The sequence below is a fragment of the Diplodia seriata genome (assembly GCF_021436955.1).
Source record: "Diplodia seriata strain FDS-637 chromosome Unknown scaffold_6, whole genome shotgun sequence".
NCBI lineage: Eukaryota > Fungi > Ascomycota > Dothideomycetes > Botryosphaeriales > Botryosphaeriaceae > Diplodia > Diplodia seriata.
Window position 1 is genome coordinate 396,867 of NW_027117313.1, and position 20,804 is coordinate 417,670.

The 20,804-nt window shown below is 57.5% G+C and overlaps 4 protein-coding genes and 1 non-coding gene across 5 annotated transcripts; 4 read left to right on the plus strand and 1 right to left on the minus strand.

The window, feature by feature from the left end:
- Nucleotides 1-65: 65 nt before the first annotated feature.
- On the plus strand, nucleotides 66-1,335 carry SLS55_006031 (uncharacterized protein; the record flags this gene model as incomplete). Its single annotated transcript, XM_066777469.1, has 2 exons — nucleotides 66-71; nucleotides 211-1,335. 2 exons carry the CDS (start codon nucleotides 66-68, stop codon nucleotides 1,333-1,335), a joined length of 1,131 nt encoding a protein of 376 aa, XP_066631564.1.
- A 3,846-nt stretch (nucleotides 1,336-5,181) lies between these two features.
- Nucleotides 5,182-6,225, plus strand: SLS55_006032 (uncharacterized protein; the record flags this gene model as incomplete). The annotated part of the gene is made up of 1 exon (XM_066777470.1): nucleotides 5,182-6,225. One exon carries the CDS (start codon nucleotides 5,182-5,184, stop codon nucleotides 6,223-6,225), a length of 1,044 nt encoding a protein of 347 aa, XP_066631565.1.
- A 2,307-nt stretch (nucleotides 6,226-8,532) lies between these two features.
- On the minus strand, nucleotides 8,533-8,961 carry SLS55_006033 (uncharacterized protein; the record flags this gene model as incomplete). Its single annotated transcript, XM_066777471.1, has 1 exon — nucleotides 8,533-8,961. One exon carries the CDS (start codon nucleotides 8,959-8,961, stop codon nucleotides 8,533-8,535), a length of 429 nt encoding a protein of 142 aa, XP_066631566.1.
- A 1,119-nt stretch (nucleotides 8,962-10,080) lies between these two features.
- Nucleotides 10,081-11,086, plus strand: SLS55_006034 (uncharacterized protein; the record flags this gene model as incomplete). The annotated part of the gene is made up of 2 exons (XM_066777472.1): nucleotides 10,081-10,133; nucleotides 10,192-11,086. 2 exons carry the CDS (start codon nucleotides 10,081-10,083, stop codon nucleotides 11,084-11,086), a joined length of 948 nt encoding a protein of 315 aa, XP_066631567.1.
- An 8,457-nt stretch (nucleotides 11,087-19,543) lies between these two features.
- Nucleotides 19,544-19,619, plus strand: SLS55_006035. Its single transcript has one exon. It is a non-coding gene; the product is annotated as a tRNA-Ala (tRNA).
- The last annotated feature ends 1,185 nt before the right edge of the window (nucleotides 19,620-20,804 follow it).

A 20,804-nucleotide genomic window follows, 5' to 3' on the forward strand; every position in this document is an offset into this window, starting at 1 on the left:
GCACTCCACCCTCCAAACTCCACCTGCACACCGACCAGCTCCGCACAGCAAGGACACCAACCAAAATGTCTGTCCCCAATCCCCCATCTCTAGCCGCAACCACTGACCCAGCCCCCCACCAGGTCTACCACAACCCCCTCCATCGCGACGCGCCGCAACCGCCCCATCGCGCCGCTCGCCTCGCTCCCCCACATCTCGCGCCCCGCCCAGCGCTTCGACGCCTTGGGCAACAGCATCCACGACCCATTCAACCCCTACGAGCACACCAGCATAGCCGACCGCTCCGCGATCCACGACGTGTGGTTTCAAAACTACGCCTACTACGTCTACTACGGCATGGCACTCGACTACATCCCGATCCTCTCCCGGCTCTACTCCTACGCCAACACCGCCTCCCAGCGCGAAGCCATCGGCTACATCGCCATCGCCAACTACCTGCACCTGCGCCTGCCAGTCGACCTCGAGGTCCTGGACTCGCACTCGACCCGCGTCACGCACTACGCGGGGCCCTGGAACGTCGCATCGCTGCGGCGCGACGCATACTGGTACGCAGACGAGCAGCTGGGCGGCGCGGAAGACGCCGACGCGCCGCTGGCGCTGCAGGTGTACCGGCTGACGGGCATCGCGCGGGACGACGCGGAGGCGCGGTTCCTCGTCAACGACCCGGCGGCGATGGAGGCGTGCGCGTTCTACTGGCTCTGGCAGGGCCGCTTGGGCGACTTCGGGGACATCTTCGCGGGCTCTCGCGTCTCGGCGACGGACGGCACGGGGGAGGTGGCGCTGGGTCTTCTGGGCGAGCTGCCGTTCGAGGCGCGCGCCGGGTGCGAGGACGACGGCTTGGAGGCGCTTGCGGAGCTGCCGCTTGCTGGGTATGACGTCGACACCCTGGATACGATGCCCGAGCGTCGTCGCGACGAGAGGGCGGAGGATGCTGCGGCTGCCCTGGCGCGTGCGAGGGATCTGCCGGATGTTGCTGTTGGCGGGGCGTCTGAGGGGCCGTCGTGTCCCATCTGCTTCAGCGCGTACGGCCTCGGCCCTGGCTGTGAGTTGCCCTACGTCCTGATTTGTGGATGTACCGTCGGCTACACCTGCATTGAGAATTGCCTCAAGAACGACCCTCGCTGCCCGCACTGTCGACGCCGGCTCTACTTCCGCGTGCCGCTGTCAAGCAGGCCTGGATTCAGCTTGGTCACGATGCGCGGTGAAAAGTTGAAGGATGTCTTCTGGGACGACGAGGACCTTGAGCCGGACTACAGGCACTACTACCGGCCGTTCGGCGATGTCAACCAGGAGGAGGGTGAGGAGCTGCATCCGGACCCGGAGGAATGGCGGTAGCTTTCTACAACCTGTCGGCAACTCCGCTACTCTTTTCCTGACGATAAACACTACCAGCAGTGGAACAGGATACGAGCGGTGGGAAATGATGGGCACTTTCTTTTCCTTTCTCTGTTTACAAGTTCGGTAATGGCTGTGGCGAGGCCACTGCGTATTGATGGAACATGATGGGTACTTTCTTCTTTTTCTCTGTTTACATGCTCGGTAATGGCAGTCGGCAAGGCCGCTGCGTATTGATGGATTGGAGCTCTTTGGTTTTCTTTTTCTTCCCTGAAACAGCCTCGACCGCTCCAACTGCGAGCGTTGTCCATTATCAATGAAAGACGATTTCCAATTGCTGGCTGTATGCGTACTTCCCGTAATCAGTATTGTAACAGATGAGTGCAGAGAGCATGATGATAGAACGCAAGCGGTGTCGCCGTCACCGCTGCTTGGTGAGCTATCGGTAGCGTTGTCAAGCGCTCGCCGGCGTAGTTCATGTGGCTGTTGGCTAGGATAGCAAGATGATCATACAGACTGAGTCTTCGTCAATATAGAGTCGTCACGCAAGCTAAATACCAGAAACGACAGCTTACCAGACGTTCATCACAGGTCCAAGGGCTGAGTAGCCGGTGCGGCGATTGGCCCTGGCGGCGTCGTCGAGCTCGTACATTTTCCTCCGCATCTCATCCTCATTATAGCGCGTTGGAGTGCCGAGTACGGTAGCGGCCTCGATCGGTTCCGTATTTTTGGCAGGATTCTGCACGGGCATGGGCTTCAGAAGGCTTGATCCTGGTTACCGCGCATGAGCGCCCCCGATTCTCCTTCTCGTTGGCTTTCTTATGGGCGCTGACGGCGTTCCAGTAGGACTGTGGCTCTGGATGGGTCAGCGAACATTCATCTGGAGCTTACATGAGTTCGCCCTTCCGGTAGCTATTAAGGATTACGGCGATCTCCTTCGGCCATTTGTCCTCTAAGGTCATCCGTTCGGGAACCTCTGTGCCCATGTATCGCTGACCCTTAGTCTCAAAACGATGCGGCTTCAGCATTACCGACGTTGTTAGGCCCTGGTTCTTCTCCGTGGGTTTGAATTCAGGGCAGCTTGAACCTGGTTGTCGTTGGCATTCATGTCGGTCCGGAGCGAGGTGAGCTGTGACCAGGACAAAGAACACGATATCGACGCTCTGGTTTCCCTGTGTCTCTTCGCCCTTCCTGGTCGCTGGTTATGATTCTGTCGTAGCGTTAGCGTCGCAGCTGGTCATGCTCAGGAAGATCTTACGACGAGCGCGGCTGCGCACCAGGGCCGCAGTCGTGACAGTGCGTAGCTGGAAGAACGCGAGACTCCTGATAGAGCGCTTATAAGCTGAAGTCGCAGGAATCATGGCAGGCGCCGGGGCTTCTGGTGCGCTTTCGAGGATAACTTACCGCTTGGTGCGCACATGGTGAAGTGTCGGGTAGCCACCGCGGCGGGCGCCATCCACGAATGCGACCGACAGTTGGCGGCATCCGCGACCGCGCTCAACACCACGACGCACGTCGTGACTGAGGGCATAAGCCGCATGTCGGTGGCGTCGTAGCTCCTTTCATCTGCAAGTTCATGGGCGCAGGTGAGCGCACATACATGGTCTACCTCTTCAGCGGAAGCGTGGCGGCGCGGTCGCAACACTGAGCCACCGCCGCGAGCTCACCACCAAGAAAATCTCAGCTGCGCGGCGCGATCATCAGCAGCAGGCGCGGAAGGCACAGAGTCACCGCAGCTACAGCTTCCAAGGCTCTCTCCTCGCATCTCCACCAAAGCCGGCCTCGGCTCCAGCAGAGTCAGGCCTCTCTTCCTCAGTCACCGGCGCAAGGCCAGTGCAATAACGAAAAGATAATTTTTTCGCGTCACCTCGAGACAGTGCAATACGAGGGACACCGTGGGAAGCGACATGAGCGAGCTCAGCGGCCACCACCCGGTTTCCAAAAACTGGGTTAATCTTAGAATCCCCGTAGGGAAGCTTCTAGAGATTAAACTAGAAAGAACGGCCACTGCCAATAATCTAAGCCAAAAGGCAAAGAGAAGAGTTGAAGAAGAAAAGAAGAGGAGGTTCGACGAAGAGCGGACGGGCTTTTATGTGCGGCCTGGGCTTGGCATGCCAGGCCCCGGCAGCTGATCTTCTGCGTTCACGTGGTGTCATGGGGGAGGCAGCGGGCCCGGCTGGGTTGCCCGTGCACCGTGGCAACCGTGCAAGGCAGGCGCGACTGACCTGGTGTGGAAGGCTGTGGAAGCGTGCGGTGGTGGCGGCTTAGCGCGAGACGGCTGGCTTGCCCGAGACGGTGGAAGCTCTCTCCGCATGGGCTGGGACCTTGCGGTGGCTTCTCCCAAATGCGCTTCGGACCGGTCCGCTGCGCCAATTGCGCGCGGTCCCACGGCGTTGACGTCCCTTGCCTCGAGTGGAGGACATGAGAAGCGAAGCCAACGACAGCGATCATCATTGCGTGGGAACAACGAGAAAGACTTCCTGCGGCCTCTTCGATCTGCTTTTCCGTCAGACCGTTGGCGTAGGTTCGGGAGGCGATCCCAACGTTTCTGATGGTCTGTCGGAAGTCCTCTATAACGGTTTGATACCCGGTCTGGATCGCCTTCGAAGCTTCGTGTATGTCCTTGGTAATGGCCTTAGCCATGCTTAGAGCCTGCCGGAGCCCGGCTCGGTCCCTTATTCCCTCGGTAATAAGGTTGTCGAGGATGCTGGTAAGGGTATCGGCGTCCTCCGTCGCCTTCTTAAAGGCATAAGATGCCGCATTGCCGACAAGAATTCTGGTTCTCTTATAGTTGCGGGCCATCTGCCCAACGATTTAGGCTGCGAAGCGTGGGACGGCCTCTCGCGGAACGAGAATCCTCCCCGGCGGCTGGAGATTTGGGGCTAGTAGAGGAGAACCAACGTCGCTTGCCGAGGCGTAGCGTGGCGGGCGGCGAGTCGATAATGCGCCTCATCGTCTCCTCGTCGTCGGTGGCAGAGGATCTGCCATCCTCGTCCGATTCAATCATTATCAGGGTAGGCTGATGCCCCAAGGAACGGATAGTCTCCATGTAGGTGGAGAAGGCGACGACGGGAAGCGCTGAGCATTTTCATCTTTCGCTTTTGATGTTGTTGTTGATCTCCATCACTTAAAACTGCTTCCCATGCTCCCGGAGTGGGACGCTGATGTGTTCCATGGAAGATCCTTGTTAAGCCATTGCCACAGCGGTGGCGGACGGCATCAAGGTCAATTGTCTGAGTCCGGGGTACATGCTGACCGAGATTGTCCTGCCGACGGCATTTGCGCCCATCCCAGTGCCTCTAACGGAGTTGTTGCAGTCCTACTTGACAGACAACGGTGTACTTCTTCACCAACAGCCTTATTGTTAACATTCGACAGCGCCTTGACTTATCGAGATATATACCTACGTAGAGCAGCTCCGATTCCAATTACAGAGATGCATCCTGTCTTCACTGGAGTGGTTGGACGAATGCTTGTGTACTTGAGAACTGTGATCTCAGACCAGATGTGTCCGAATTGAGTTTCCCCAGTGTGGACGTGCATGTTGGCTATTGCACCTGTTACGAAGGCAATCAGTGGGCATATCATCGTATTTACTGAGCTTTGTCTGTTTGCGGGCCATATGGATTGCTAATTGGGTGGTTGTCGCGAAGAAGTGGTGGACAATCGTGAAGTGTGCGCGCTGTGTGCTCTCGAACACCTCACGGAGAGCCAATGCCCACCCACCCACGAAAATGCCTGGCTACCTAGATCTTCTTTCTGCCTCCCGCGCTCCTAACCTTTCCACCTCTAGCCCGACGACGCCATCACCACCGACGCCGTCAACACCACCACCACCGCCACGACATGCCGCCGTCGCGGCCGCCGTCATCCTCGCCCACCAAAAAGTCCACCGCGGGTGGCAACACCAAGCTCGCGCTCCCGCGCAAGTCCGTCCCGGCGCCGCTCACGCGGCTCAAGTTCATCCCGCAGCGCCCGCCCGCCGCCACCGACCGCCGCCAGCTGCCCGCCTCGCTCGCGCAGGCCGGCCCCAACCGGGCCACCACCATCAAGATGGCCTCGCCATCAAAGCGCCCGGCCGCCGCCGCCCCAGCCGCCCCCGCCGCCAACCCCTCCCCCTCCTCCTCCGCCTCCTCCGCGCTGTCGCCCGGAGGCGCCGCGGGCTTGAGGAAGCTCCGGCTCCTCAACGCCTCGACGGCCGACCTGCCGGGCGCAGCAGCAGCAGCAGCAGCAGCAGCAGCAGCCGCCGCCACCGCCGCCAGCCCGCCCGCCCGCCCGACGCCTCCCTCCCGGCTCCCGCTGGCCGCCGTGCCCTCGCCCGCCGCGCCCTCGCCCTCGCTCGCCGCCGCCGTGCCCTCGGGCGCCCCCCGCTCCCTGCGCTTCGGCGGCCCGCCGCCGTCGCCCGCGCCCACGTGCCCGCTGCCGCCGCTGCCTCCGGCCGCCTACATCCCGGCGGGCGGCTCCGCGCCTCTGGCGGTTCCCCGGGCTCGGCCCTCCCTTGCTGCCGCCGCCGCTGCTACTGCTGCCGCCGCCGCCGCTCCCAGCCGCCGTGGCCGTCCCCGCCGCCCCATCCCCAACTTCTCGCGGCCGCTCTCCGGCGAGGGTGGGCGCGGCTCCTGGCCGCTGCGCTCGTCGTCGCTGCCGGTGCATCCGCGCGGCCCGGTGGGCGTGGCGCTGTCGGAGCCGCTGCTCCACCGGCTGGAGATGCTGGCGGAGGAGGATTTGGTGCCGTTTTTGGAGGGGGAGGAGGAGGATGACGATGACGATGACGATGACGATGACGATGATGATGATGATGATGATGAGGGAGATGGTGGCGTCTGGCCTCTCCCTGGTGGTGAGGAGGCCGCTGACAAGCCGCTGCCGCCGCTACCGAAGAAGGACGAGTAGGGGAGAGGGGGAAGAGGGGAGGGTTTGGGTTTTTTTCTTTTCTTGTTTGCGGTTTGCGGTTTTCTTCTTCATCATCGGCATCAGCGGCGGCAGCGGCAGCGGCACGAGCGCGGTTGCGCTATAAAAGTACGGCGATTCTTTCTGGCTCGGCCTTGACTTCTTTTCCTTCTTCTTCATCTTCAGCCGGCGCGCTCTTCACGATACCACCAGCGACGATCTCGCACACCATCATCACGCCGCCTCCACAGAGCTGTTCACACTTCGCATCACTTCATCGCACAGCTGCGCACCAGGCTCCTCCCACATCACATTACCGGCGACGATCTCGCACAGCACCATCGCACTGCCGACAGGGCTCCGTACACACCACACGACCTCATCATACCGTCCACGAGGCCTCTCTACGTCACATCAGCTGCGACTATCTCGCACGACACGAGCACACTGCCCACGGACTTCTCTCACACCACAGCATCAGCGACGATCTCGCACTCTACCATCACACTGTCTACGGGACTTCTTCACACCACAGCATCAGCGACGATCTCGCACTCTACAATCACACTGTCTACGGGACCTCTTCACACCACAGCATCAGCGACGATCTCGCACTTCATCATCACACTGCCCACAGGGCCGCTCACACACCACGCCACTACATCACCGCACACACTCAGCACGACCCGTCCCCCACACCCTCCCACAGACATGTCCGGCGGCTTCCAAACCCTGGCCGACCGCATGCGCGCCCGCGGCCTCACCCGGCCCACCAGCGCCAGCAGCGACACCAACCCGCTCACCTCACCCGCCTCTCACCGCACCAGCCAGGCCAGCCAAGCCAGCCAAGCCAGCCAGACAACCAGCGCATCCAGCACATCCCACAGCTCGGCCAGCCCCAGCCAACGCCACCACTCCTCCCGCATAACCTCAACCCACACGCGCACCAGCAGCACCGACCCACACTCCACCCGCACCGCCTTCACCGCAACCCCCCGCATCCCCAGCACAGACCCCGCGCGGCAAATCGCCCACACACAACTCACCCTCGAGCAAAGGCGCGTGCGCGAGCTGGAACAGACCGTGGCGAACCAGGACCGCACGATACGCGCGCTGAACGACCGGGTGGATGCGCAGGGCAGGGAGAATGCGAACAGTGCGATTGCGGCGCGCGCGCTGTATGGCGAGCTGGAGGCGCAGGCGAGGTGGGTGGATGGGTTGTTGGTTGAGGCTAGGGATCAGAGGTACAACTCGAGGGGGATACTGAGGGAGTTTGGGGGGTTGAGGAGGGGGCCCGGTCAGGGTGGGGAGTTGGAGCGTTTGGGTGAGGAGGATGATGAGGATAAGGACGAGGGAGGGGAGAGGGAGGGGGGTCGTGCGGAGGGGCGGTGATGGATCAGGCGGGTTTTTTTTTCTTTGCCTTTTTCTTTTGGTGGTTTTTCTTGGTTTTTGATGAGGGTTTTGCTCGGATCTACCTGCCTTGGGCGGGGTCTGCTTTCGCCTGAGCTGAATCTGCTGGGTCTTGGTTTTGGAATTTTAGCATAGCGAGGCGCGAACTCTAGAGTCGGTACGCCGATGGGGAAAAAAATTTCATCGTGGTCACGACAATCACTTCTGATCCCTTGCAAAAGTACACTCTGTGACGGGCAAAAAGACTGGCCTGGAGACAAGTCCGAGAAAATCTATTGAATTCTGCAATCCTTCCCCTCCTGCCATGCCTGAAAACGACTGGTCCGTAGACAAGTCCGTGAAAATCCATTGAAATCTGCAAACTTTTCGCCTCCTTCCATGCCTGAAAATCTAGCTCCTCCCATTATGCCTTTCCTCCATGCTACTCGGTGTTGTGTGCCACAACCGCTGGTTTGATTCATTCGTGTGCTGAATCGGTTAGATCAAGTGGCTTGCTGATGCATTAGACGCTGAGTTCTTCATAAGCGCTGGATTGGGAGACTGATCTGCTCCATATCGGAAATGTAGACGTGCTGGTGTGTGTCGGAAATGAAGATGTGGTTCTGTTTGTCGGGAATGAAGATGTGGCTATGTCTGTCGGGAACGAAGATGTGGTTGTGTCTGTCGGAAATGAAGATGAGGTGATGTGTGTCGGAAATGGAGACGATGACCGGATCGGTGAAATGAAGAGCTGATTGAATGTCATCTGCCCAATGAGGGAATCGTGAGGTCGGAAGTCGTGAGCTCGGAAGTCGTGAGGAATGATTTTGGTGGCGTGCTCCACGGAGGCATCTTGCCGTTGGTGGTGTTGAAGGCGTCGGCGGCGGAGGAGCTCTATATAGACCATCAGTAGACACATGCTCAGGAAGATTGGAATATGAGAACGACATGCCATTCACGGATTTCCCAGTCCCCAGCTTCAAACCTCTCCAGCTTCCTTGTCACCCACTCGGCCGAGTGCTGGCCAACACTCCTCATCAAGTGGCTTTTCTTTTCGTAGGAGAGCTTCTTCCCGCCCTCCATCCGCATGGCGTGGAACCTCTGCTTCGCATTGCGCAGAGTTCTCTCGACAAATGTTTTGAGGCGCTGGAGATCCCTCCTCGCCGCCTCCAGGTCCCTCTCCAGTCTCGCATTGCGGCGATGGAGAATGCCGATCTTCTCCTCGTTGAGCGTGAGGAGGGAGTCCTTCCTCTCCACCTCCTCCCTCAGCTTCTCCAGTTCTTCTTGCTTCTCGACCAGGAGGTCGACGAGGAGGGATGTGTTGGCCATTGTGGCCGAGATGGGTGACATGTTTGGGGTGAGAGGGAAAGGAAGAGGAAGAGGCTTGGAGCGAGGAGCTTAAATATCTACAAGAGCTCGGGCCATGTGCGCGGCTTCCGTTTTTGCTGTTTTACGACCTCACTTCAGCAAGAAGGCGAATATCTGGCGCTATACCAAGTCGGGTCAGATCCGTGGGAGCTGGGTGAAAACTAACACATTATCAACGCGACGGTGGCCTACGAGCGGACGAGATCGTACAGAGAATGAACTCCGTACCATACAAAGATCTACCAAGATGTACTACGGCAATGAGGACTCTGTCGGGATTCTTGATGGACACAGGGTCGATGCCGAGTGTGCCATAAGCAACTTCATATGTACAGGCCACGAACACTGTAGTCAGGCAGAAGACACGGTTCAAGAAGCCAAACCCTAGGCAACGGAGCACGAGGACAGACTGTTGGGACTATTAACAAGCTGCAGGCCTGGATGAGGTCTTGCACTGGTCGCTAAGTGTGGTGTTCCAGCAAAGCTGAACGCTTCAATGGCATGGAAATCACGCTGGTTGCGAATAGGCGCGCTTTCAGTGAGCACTTTGCAAACAACAGCTAGGCGCATAAAGATAATTGGAGAGCTGAGCGGAATCTATGGCGATCAGCCGAGTTTGGCTATGGGATATTGTGGTCACTGGTCAGACCAGGCCGAGTAGGTTCTGGCCTGCTGACGACCATCACGTTCCTCATTCGCCTCGGCCTGATACTTACAAAGGCTGATGCAGTCAATCACCATACGAGCAGATACAATTGCTCAACAATGTGGAATGGTAGGTTTTGCTGTGAAACGTGCCAGATTGTGTTTCCAGGAGACATTGTTTACGAAAAAAGTGACCTACTCATTCACGCGAAGTGGAGCACTATTGAAGCACTGCCTATTGTCAGCCATAGCTGTCCGAGTGTCATGCGGATGATGTCATGCATCCCGGCGTGGCGCGGTGTTCAGTCACTCGCGTCTTCAAAAGCCCTCCGCGGTTCTGAGCGGGCGAACCCTTCTCAACCACCTTCCTCGACCTGCCTCGGTCAACTTTCTGCTCCGCAACGCGTCTACAAATCAATCCGTTGCGCAACCTGAGGCTTTGATCCCGTTTCCAAAATGCGCAACTCCAATGAGCATGACACCGAGATGAGCGACGCCGCTCCCAACCAGTATGTCAGATCTTTTGATTCCACAGCATTAATGAGATATTCTGACACCCGTTCCCAGGGAGAACACTGATCGCGATGCTGGCCATGGCACTGAAGGCCTTAGCCGCCTCCATCCTCGCAATGCTGCCAGCTTGACTACCCCGCCGCCTGCACTTACGCGTGGAAACTTCATCAGCAACAACATGTCCGACGGAACGTCCTTCGAAAACCGCCCAATGTCAAACAACGCTAACCAGAACGCCTTGGTCGCTCCTGTCACCCCTCCCGCCACCACTCCCGCCGTAGCCGAAAACCCTCCCGCGGTCAACAAGAGTCATGCTTCCAGGGTAGCCCGTACCCGTGAGGGTAGGTTGAAAACGTCACCCTGGCACACCTGGGACCGCCTGCTCGCGATCATGAACCAGAATCTCGGAGATCCCTCTGTCGGCCTGGCCCGGATCCACAAACTGGCCGACAACAGCCTGAGCTACCGCCAGAAGAGCGTTGGGAAGAAGGCCATTCAGCAGGAAGAGTCGATCAAGGGCCGCCAGCTGAGCTCATCCGAGCGCAACGAGCTCAAGAAGGCGGCCGTCGCTGCCGATCCGTCGTACAACCAGTTGCTCAAGGTCATGGGCAACAAGGGCGGCAAGCACACTGACGAGCAGATTCTACGTCTCGCGCAGGGCAAGACGCTGATCCATCGTTGCTGCCGCTGCCACAAGGCGAGCAAGGGCAAGCACAAGGGAAAGGCGAGGGCGGATGCTAACCCGGGCGGTTCGAGGTGCGCATGCGGCCATGTACACTGCCTTATCTGCTTGAACGTGCAGAGGACGGGGGACAGCCTCATCGAGTTCCAGTTCATGGGACTGGAGGACAAGGACGACGATGAGGATGAGGGCAACGGTGATCACCATGATCATGGCATGGCTGGCGTGACGACGGCCGTGGGAGCGTTGTCCCTGGACCAGCACTGAGTCTGCCGCAAAAGCAGCGCAAAGGATGGCATTGGAGCCGCGCTCGCTAGAGCTCTTAGATAGAACAATTCTCTTGGACAAACACCTAGCAGTACAAGCCGCGCGCGGTCACTTCCACTGCCCGTTGGCGGCAGCAGTCACCGCACGGCAGCGTCTGCTGTCCCAGACTCGTCGATAGCATCTCAACCGGCACTTTATCCGGTATCCCAAGATTCGCTGTCTTCCTTCTCATCTCTCGTGACCTCGCTCCTCCTTCCTTCGCTGTGAAAATGTCACCGCGTGCCACTCACCCTGCCCTCCCCGAGCGCGACCACCCACGTGCCCCACCCGCTCCGCCCGCTCCGCGGCCGCCACTTCCCTTTCCTTCCACCGACCTCTCGATTAGGCCTAGCCGGGGCCGTTGCCATGCCAAAGGGACATCCTTTCCCAAGGTCCAGCCCGGTGCCAGATCGTCCGTGCGTCCGATCTGGCGTGTACATAAACCCTTCCGCTCCTCGACCTCCCTTTCCTCTCCAGCTCTCTTTGCCTTTTGGCTTAGATCAAGTGAAGTGCGCTGTTCCGTCTTTTTTAATCTCAAGACCGCCTCCTACGGGAGTGCAATCTTTTGATTAAAACAGTTTTTGGAGACCGCCCTGGGGGCTCTTGGGCTCTGCCCGTTCCTCCGGGGCACGGTGTCGCCTCTATTGCACTGCCTGAGGCTGACGCGAACCCTGCCGTACCGTCTTTTCGTTGTTTGCCTGGCCTTGCGCCGCGCTTCGAGGAAGAGAGTTTTTTTGCGCTGCGATGATTTGACTTGGGGCTGGTGAGCGAGCTGGCCCGACGTCGTGTCTTGCGCGTTGCCTCCGGCTGAGCGGCGCGCTCCCTTGAGGTGAATTTCGTCGTCCTGGCGCTCGCTATGCGTGCCTTCGTGATACGCCTTGGTGTTGCGCCCTGGTGTTGCGCCTGCTCGCCGCTGTCGCGCTGACCTGGGTCCGCGCCGTGTAGCCGTCACGCACGACAGCAGTCCCAATTTTTCGTCGTCCTACCGCTCGTGATGCGTGCCTTCGTGATACGCCTTGGTGTTGCACCTGCTCGCCGCTGTCGCGTTCACCTGGGTCCGCGCCGCGTAGCGGCCGCGCGCGACAGCAGTCCCATTCACTTGCGCAAGCGCTGGAGACGTGGCGAGCCCGCGCGTCTTCCGACTCCAGTCTGACCCTGTGGGCGCGCGCGCCGCTCGTTGCTGCTCTTCCGGCAGGTTGTGTGCGCCCAAGGCGATCTGGCGGCGGGCGGCCATCCGCTCGGTGCGCTGTCCGCTCACGACTCGACCTGGATAGCCCGTCTCACCCACCAAGCGTACCCTCAAGAGCGCTTGAGCGTCTGCAGCCATGGTTGCGCTATCATCACAGGCTTCTGGCTTGTCGCTCTGTTGCGCCAGTGCTTCTGGCTGGCTTGGTATGAGCGTGAGAGCCCGACGCTCTCCAGCTTGCGTCCCAGCGCGCTGAGTCTGCCTCTCTCTCACCAACTCGATCAGCTTCGCAAGTGCGCTCGGTGCTCGAGACGGGCGACACCAGAATCCAGTCTCAGCTCCCGGCGCTTGGCTGTACTGATGAAGTATTCGACGCCCGGCGCCCGCCATGATCATTTGAAACTCCACAGGTAAGCCCACGACACCCAGTCCGCAAGGAAACCGTTGACTCCGGAAATTGAGAGCACGACTCAGAAACGGTTGCGCAAGACTCAATGTTCACCAACAATGCTGCGACAAGGCTCTGCTTCCGAAAACCCCAGCATTCGCGACTCCCTCTAGGCTCTTAGTCGAGCGCCACCCAGAACAATGACGGCAGTTCTGTCTTCCCGCACGATTCGCCAGGATATCGAAAGCCCGAACGGAACTCCTCGCGATACTTCGTACTCAGCTTCGCGCTGGACCCCACGCTTCCGCCGGCCTCAAACCGCACAATACCGCCGTGCCGATACCAATGACAGCGCTTTTGGCCAGGAAGATCAAGCTCACAACCTTGGCCGCTGCCGACGCCACCGTCGATGCCGCGGCCGCCGTGATACTGGGACAATTTGCCGCGAGTATTCGTCGGTAGGAGGAACGAGGAGGCTACGCATGCCAACGGTCATGAACTCATGACGCTCCTGCTGCCACCCTCTTCTCGCTGTCCGACCCCCTCCTCGGTGTAGTACTAACAGTACCTCCCATACTGTCATTAAAGCCCTTCCGCCATGCTGTTTGCTGCCTAACACCGTCCTTACCGCCGGCCGAGGTGCAGAACTGGCCACGACCGCCGATGATGCCAACCGCATACCTGTTGCAGTAAGACGACTACAACACAAGCTTCACGAGATGTTTGGGAACTCATAACATGGCCAGCAAGCCTATTGAAGGGCCCTTGTTTATCTGGCGGAGAAGCTGATCTCCCGAGGTAACACATGAAGAGGATTGGTGGACCGGTCTGGTCCTGCGAACAGCACAATTTTCAAGCACAAGGTACTCGGGGGAAAAGGCTACAAAGTGTCGATAGGTATTTAAAGAGCCCACTGACTGTGGTCTGCAGAGCTTGAAGCCCGAAACGAACCTCGCGGATACAAAATGCACCCACAGTTTTGGCCCAGGGTGGCGACCTTACTCGCGGTTTCATGTCAAGATGTATGCTCCTCCCAAGGACACAATGAATTCCAGAGACCAGCAGAGGTACGTGTGGATTGTACAACATTTGTCCTTGGCTGCGACAGTCAGAGGCTCAGTGAGGCGGAACTGCTGCGGTCTTACTAGAGCATAGCAGCGACCTTCACGCAACAAGCCGCCAGCACGTCCGCTCCCCCATACGAAGCGACCTTCTCCGACCATCATGTCGACCACCGGCGGCAGGACAGCGGCGGCGCCAACGGCAACCATACAGCCGGCCGCTGGGTGCCCGCGAACCTGCTACCCGCCCCATTCAACGCCAGCGATAGCGACGGCGGCTTCGTCTTCCGCAACGCGACCATCCGCCAGATGATCCGCGTGACGGCCTCTCGTCGCGCGTGCGGCTGTGTCTCTTCAACGCCTTCGGCCGGACGGGTCAGATTCCACGCCACATGCGGCGATAATGCCAGCGCCACACGGACGAGCTACGCCTTCTGAGGCAAGTGTGATGGCTTGCCAGGTTTTTTGTTTCCAATATGCGATGCCGTGTTCGTCCGGAAATGGTCGTCCAGCGCCTGTTTGAAGGAAGGCAGGATCAAGACCCACCACGGTAATGGCAAATGGGTACGACCGCGGGCGTGATACGATTTGGCTAGGTAAGGTAGCCTCTGTTGATTCTCTCTGATTCGTAGTCAGCATGATATGAAGTATCGTACGCATTTTAGTTTACACCTTTTGATCATGTGTGTTACAACAAGTCATATGTCATTTGTGAACGGATGTGATTCGGTCTTCTGCCATCGTATCAAGAAAAGCTAACGCCTGCAGTCGGTCTTTGAAGAAATTTTACTCGAGCGAAAGAAAGACCATGCCGCTTCTGAATGACTTACAAGCTCGTCGATGTAGTGCACAAGAGCGCCTACAGAGATTTCTTTCACTTAAGCCCCCTGTCTGCTTGACCACATCTGCCTCTGTGACTCTGTTACAATTCAATATATCCATTCGGGTGGGCTGATGCAGCCTTTCAATAGATACCAGTCTCCGTGAGCAGCAGGCAAATATGTTTCTTCTGGCGGCGCAGCGGAGCCATTGACCAGAGGGTCTTGCTTACCACCCTTCGCGCATTTTGCTGCCACATGCGTTCGCACGGTCTCTATCTCCCCTTGCACCAAATTGAGTGCTGAACTCAGTAGCAGGATCGGCTGTCAAGACATCTGACCCACTGACGTTCTCGCTGGCAGGCGGCGAACGTCTTCTGCCCTGCCGAGTCGCAGAGTCCGCATCAATGACTTCGATCTTGAGGCCAGGGTTGGCAAACCAACTGCACGAAAGCCCGAGAGCGCCATGTCCCGCGTAATTTTGGTCCACAGGAAGGGCTCATTGTACGCGGATAGTATGAGACACCCAGGGCCGCTCGCCTCCCTTCTACCGCTCCAGCGTGTATTGTCTGCTCATTGGCTACCGCCGGAAGCTTCGCACGTTGGTAGGCACGGCACCTCTGTAGAATTGGTCCTTCGGGGGTTGTGTTTCGAGTATAAAAGTTCGAGGTTGCGGCGATTCGGAGGTGGCCTTCGACTGTTGAGGAAAGCGAAGAGCAAGGAGCTTCTGTCGCTAATCGGCGACGGGAGGAAGGAGGGCATCGAAGCGCGTGAGGTATCTCGGACTAGCTTGCTTGAGGAGGCAGAGGGCGTGCTGAAATTCCCTACCAATGTTATTCTGTTATCGAGAATTCGGGACAAGGCAATGGGAAACCTTTGCAGCGAAGGAGCTGGTGGGGAGATATTCAGCTGCCCTGCTCGTCAATGCGCCTGGTCGCAAACGGGGAGGAGGCTCACCCGCAGACCATGCATTGCAGGCACCGGTGGCGAAATGGCTTGGACCAAGCTGATTCGTTCGGCCGAAAAGGTGGACAGAAAGCAAATGTGGCGTCAGACATATTCGTGGGTTTGATGGGCAGGTAGCACTGGGATGGGAGGAAAGATTCTTGGGAAGCTGGCTTACCACGCAGTCAGCGTCCGAGAACACAGCAATGCATCGCGTGCAGACACCGGTCCGGCATTGAGCGGGCTCATACCAGATCAGTAGCGCTGACGCGAACCAGCGGGGCTGGGAAGGGCAGATTTGAGGGACTGCACGCCGCGCAGTCTACGCCTGGAGTCCAAATCGAGCACCGCTTGTCCAAACTTGTTTCCTGGTCTCAGCCTGTGTCTCCCCGGTGAAGCGCTGTTCAGGATTTGTCGTGGTGGCTAAAGATGCCGGCGGGGACGCGTCGGCGCTCGTCCTCGCGTCGGAGCGACACTTCACTTCCTCCATTCTTTCAGGCGACCCCAACTCCCAACCCCACTGCAAATCACGCCTTGCCAACTCAACTCGCCAATGGTGCTGCCCGGCAGCTACGATGCCATTCCTGCTGCAACCCTACTCCAGCCTTTCCGCGTACCTCCCCAGTCGAGACATCGCGCTCTGCGCCTTGCAAAACGTTCCGGTCCGAGGTGCATTCAGGTGCCGCCGCTGAGCAGGTACGTCAGATCTCCCAGCCTCGCACGAATTTTCCACCTTCAGTGTGCGCTATCGCGTCTGGCTGGCTGGACCGCCAAATTTTCGTCCAGGTGGACTGTTATACTTCCTGCTCGAAGCCGTCCGCCGCAAGCTCTGTTGGGCTACCCCTTGGACAGGTAGCGCTGTCTTAGCGCTGGAACGATTGAGAGCCTCCAAGGCGCTTTCTTGACCACCTTCAGCCGCTCACCCCCCTCGTCATGCTGGCTGGCCCTTCCTGATTCGGTCAGGTCAAGAAGAACAATAGCTGACGGAACGCCACACTGTCTAGATCTTCCCCTCCGCACAAAATCCGCAATGAAAGATCAGCCCGAGGCCTCCTGCACTCTCCCTCCACACACATTCCGGAAATGCGGCTCAGGCCCAGCCCTCGCAGACGCAGTTTGCCTCAGAGAACTCATTCACCTCGTCGAGGCACCGGCCACGTAGCGCATTCTTGCATGTCGAGCCCTTCGCCACGCATCACTGCACTCGAAGCGATCCCATCGCCCCTTTCTGGAGCATTCGTCGGTATGCTCGCAGCCATTTTCTTCACCGTTGACAATATATGCTTAATCGAAACACCCAGCCAAGCGGACAGCAGCAAGCAACCCATACCAACACTTCGCGATCCATACATCAGGCTGCAAGGCCATGCGGACGACCATGGGGTCGGCCAATGGAGAAGACTGTGGCAGCGAGCGAGAATACGAGCGCGACCGCAGCCGCTCTCATTCTTGCCCGCGTTGGCATGCGAGACCGCAGAGCGAGAGGCATCCGCCTCCACGACTCCGACCTTCGCCTTTCCTGCGACACGCTTACACTCAACTCCATCGTTTGACGACAGTCCACCATGCCGCTACCAGTCGGGATCTTACCCTTGTCTTCGAGGGTGAAGAGACCATGAACGTCCTTCAACCGTGGCCGGACAACCTGAAGACAGAGCTTGACAGGACTCAAGTTCAGGCCCTACGCGCTTCTTCTGTGAGAGAATTCGCATGCGAGTAGTGATCAGTCTGAAGAGATATCCCTTGCTGCGAGGGTTGCAGATGCTATTGAATCTGGTGAAAAGGTTCATTCTCTTGCCGTCTATCACGACAACGCGGCTACAACCAGGTGGAGGAAGACAAACATGGTACTTGGAAAGACAATCCTACAGCGCATGCTTACGAAGAAGTGCGCAATTATCCGAGGACCTCCGGAAACTGGGAAGACTCACGCGTCCACGGTCGCTCTGAAGGCCTTACTCATCATGGAGTAAGATTTTGATGCGCCCATCATTGTCGCTTGCCAAACGAACCACGCTCTGGATCAGCTCATGCGCCACGTTGCAGTCTTCGAGCCAAACTTCGCACGTCTGGTTGGTCGCTCGCGAGATGAAGATGTCAATCAGAACTCGAAGACTTCTTGAAATTCCGCACGGTGGAGTAGAATCAATCCATAGTTATGATTAGTCAATGTATGATCTAAACCTTAGGCCGCTGGCCACTCGACATTATCCTGTGACTGATAGGAAACTTCGGAACTCGACGAGGCGAACGATGGCCTAGGCGAAATCTCAAGGTTGGGAGACAATCCCACTGCCGTAGAAGCAAATTTGGCGCTGAAGTGGCTCATCAGGATCGTCACATCACAACACCCGAGACGTCCCACTCTCTCGCCTCACTCTTTTTGCTGCAATGGCTTTACACCCAGTCGTCTTCCAGTCGATCAGCCATCTCGCTACTTCAGACGGCACCGACCTCGGCGAGCTCACATTTTCTGTCACCTACAGGGACCCTCCTCATCGCATTCGTTACTTACCCTGTTGCTTGCCGCGCATGATAAAGCGTACAAGCAAGACCCTTGGGTTGCCCGGGGAATTTGGAGCCTGGAATTCCGTGATGAGTAAGTTGTCGGCAAAGCCAAGGTTCTGGCGAATCATCCCGTTTCTTCAACGACTTTCAAGCTCTCTTATTGACGCTCCTCTTCAGCCAAATCGGACTCCTGACGCTTGATCTCCGCTCACGACCTGCTTTGGCAGATCCAGATCCCTTCCTCTTGCATTTTATGGGTACCTGCGATGTAATACTCTGAACCTTCGCCGACGATTTCCCTTACCACATACAGGTTCCTTGCTCTTCCTCATCGTCGGTCATGCACGTTAGCTCATCCAGATTTCTCACTTTTTGAGCCAGCCCGCAATCCCGTAGCTTTCCGCCATGTCGGCACCACTATTCAGACAATAAACACATCGCCGAGCGCGTCGCCTCCCCTTCAGGAGACTCGGCGGCCTTCAAGCACAGTAACCTCGAGTACGTTGCTGACAGGATAGCCGCATATCAGAGGTACGCCGTTTCTGCAACGTCTCCCAGCTTCAACTTACCCGATCCTTGCTCTTCCTCGTTAAGCTTCTCTACGCTACTGATGCGCCGTTTCGAAACCTCTTCCTTGCCTTCATTCGTTGCTGACTCTCTACGCAAGCCCATCGCTCTTCCTCACCAAACCTACGTACGAAGCGTACACCATAACATCCCTTCCTCCGATCGGCACCCTACGACACTTGATAATGCATGGTCAATGTTGGAGGCAGATCAACATGCGAGAATTCCAGAGTCACCGGCCACCTTCTGTGATCGTTGACAGCAGATGCATGATGCTGTACCGCGGCACATCAAGTCCGTCACAACTTCGGAGGTCCCCAGACAGTCTTCTAGACAGCCAGCCAACGGTCCGGTCTCTTCCGCATGTCGCCGCAAACCTCGCCGTGCAGGTGGTAATCGCAAATCCCAAACTCTTACATATTTCGGACTCTCGCAGCTCCCCAACTTTTTCGAATTCTGACCCCCCACGAGCCCCAGCTCTTCATGCATCCCACATTTCCACAGCCTCCAAGCTCTTGGGAACTGCATGCTCCCACAAATTCCCAGCTCTTACGATCTCAGGCTCTCACGAACGGATCCCAAGCTCTTACGAATCTCGCGCCTTTTCGTCATTTGCTCAACCCGAGGGCCTCATGTCTGCACCCATGTACACAAAGCTCTTTCGATAGCCCCGGGTCTCAGCATACGATGTGTAGCTCTTCCAAATCCCACGTTCTTCCGGATCCCAAGCTCTTTCGCCACCATCGCTTACCGGGATGCCTCCTTTGCGGTACCATTTATATTCCAGCTCTTATACCATACCACCACGAGGCAACTTCCACATCACACAAAGGAGGTCCTGGCCCAACACATGCCTCCGTCATCCACGCAACGGCGCTCTCGAGAGGTCCGCCATCTCTTCTTAAGCGTTACCCGCTAGTTTTGCCTCCATCAACAATCAACACAGGGTCTGTGGTTTAGTGGTATAATACTCCCTTAGCATGGGAGTGGTCCGGGGTTCGGTAAGTCGCTTCCAAGTTCGAATCCGTTCAACATCATTCTAACATCCAACAAGATTCCCCGCGGATCCAACAGTAACTGGTTCAATTCCAGTATTATATCTTTTTTTTTTGGTTCAACGCTGGTCCAGAGTTCGATTCCTTGCAAAGCCAAGGGTCCTGGTTTGACTCCGGGGTTATACCCTTCGTTTTGCCTCTGTCCGGGATGCGTTGAGAGAGGTTGTGGTGGTGTTGAGGTTTTTTTTCTCTTCCTCTCCTTCACGGATGTCCCACTACTCCCAGGACAGAGCGGACCGTCAGAATGGGGATGCCTGAAGATCTGGACACGGTGGCTTTTTTTTTTTTTTTTTTTGACGGGCCGAAAGGCTTGGTGGTGGTGGGAAAAAAAAAGTTTCGCCGCACGTGGCACTGCCGCAGAGCCGCAACAGCCGCAGAGCCGCAACACCGGAAATTTCCCGACTACTGCCGAAGTCGATTCGACCCGCTCCACGCAGCAGCAATCACCGCTGGGAAATAATTTTTTGCCACAGTAGTGTACCGCAGCAGGTGATAGAAGGTTCAAGCCCTTTCAGCTCGCTGGACACGATGCATTCTTCTCACACGGGTAGTTGATCTACATCATCTAGAAATTGCGAATATTCAAAACTCGCATTTCCGCCTAGACACTGGGTTCAACTACCTACATAGATAAGATGCAGTATCTGTGTGAGGTAGATGCGGGCGGGCCGAGTTCTTTCCGCCGTGGTACATTTACGGAATCCCAGGCGCCTTCGAATGCGATGTGGTGAGCGCTTTGGCCTTTAGCAGAGGTGGCGAAGGTTGACTCGGAAATTTGCCTGGAAGGAATTGTGCATGATAGCCATCTCATCGACCATGGTGGATGTAGCGTTCGGCAAAAGCAAATGCACCGGATCGGACTCGATGAGAAATAAACCTGGCCTCCGGACAGTTCGAGGGTTGGCAGAGGTGGCTCCTGAGGGACGATGGCCCGGATGTATCTTCGCATGCAAGGAAGAAGGCAGAAGCGGCCAGGTCCAGAGGCCACAAACGAGACAAAAAAAAGGGAACTAAGAGACGTTGAAGGGCAGAACCCTTCAATCAAAAGCATTGACTAGTACGCAAACCTAGGAAAAGCCATAGCGCCAAAGTGGCTCTTGTTGCAAGACCAACTTGGACACACGGAATGATGAAGTGCGGAGACGGTATGG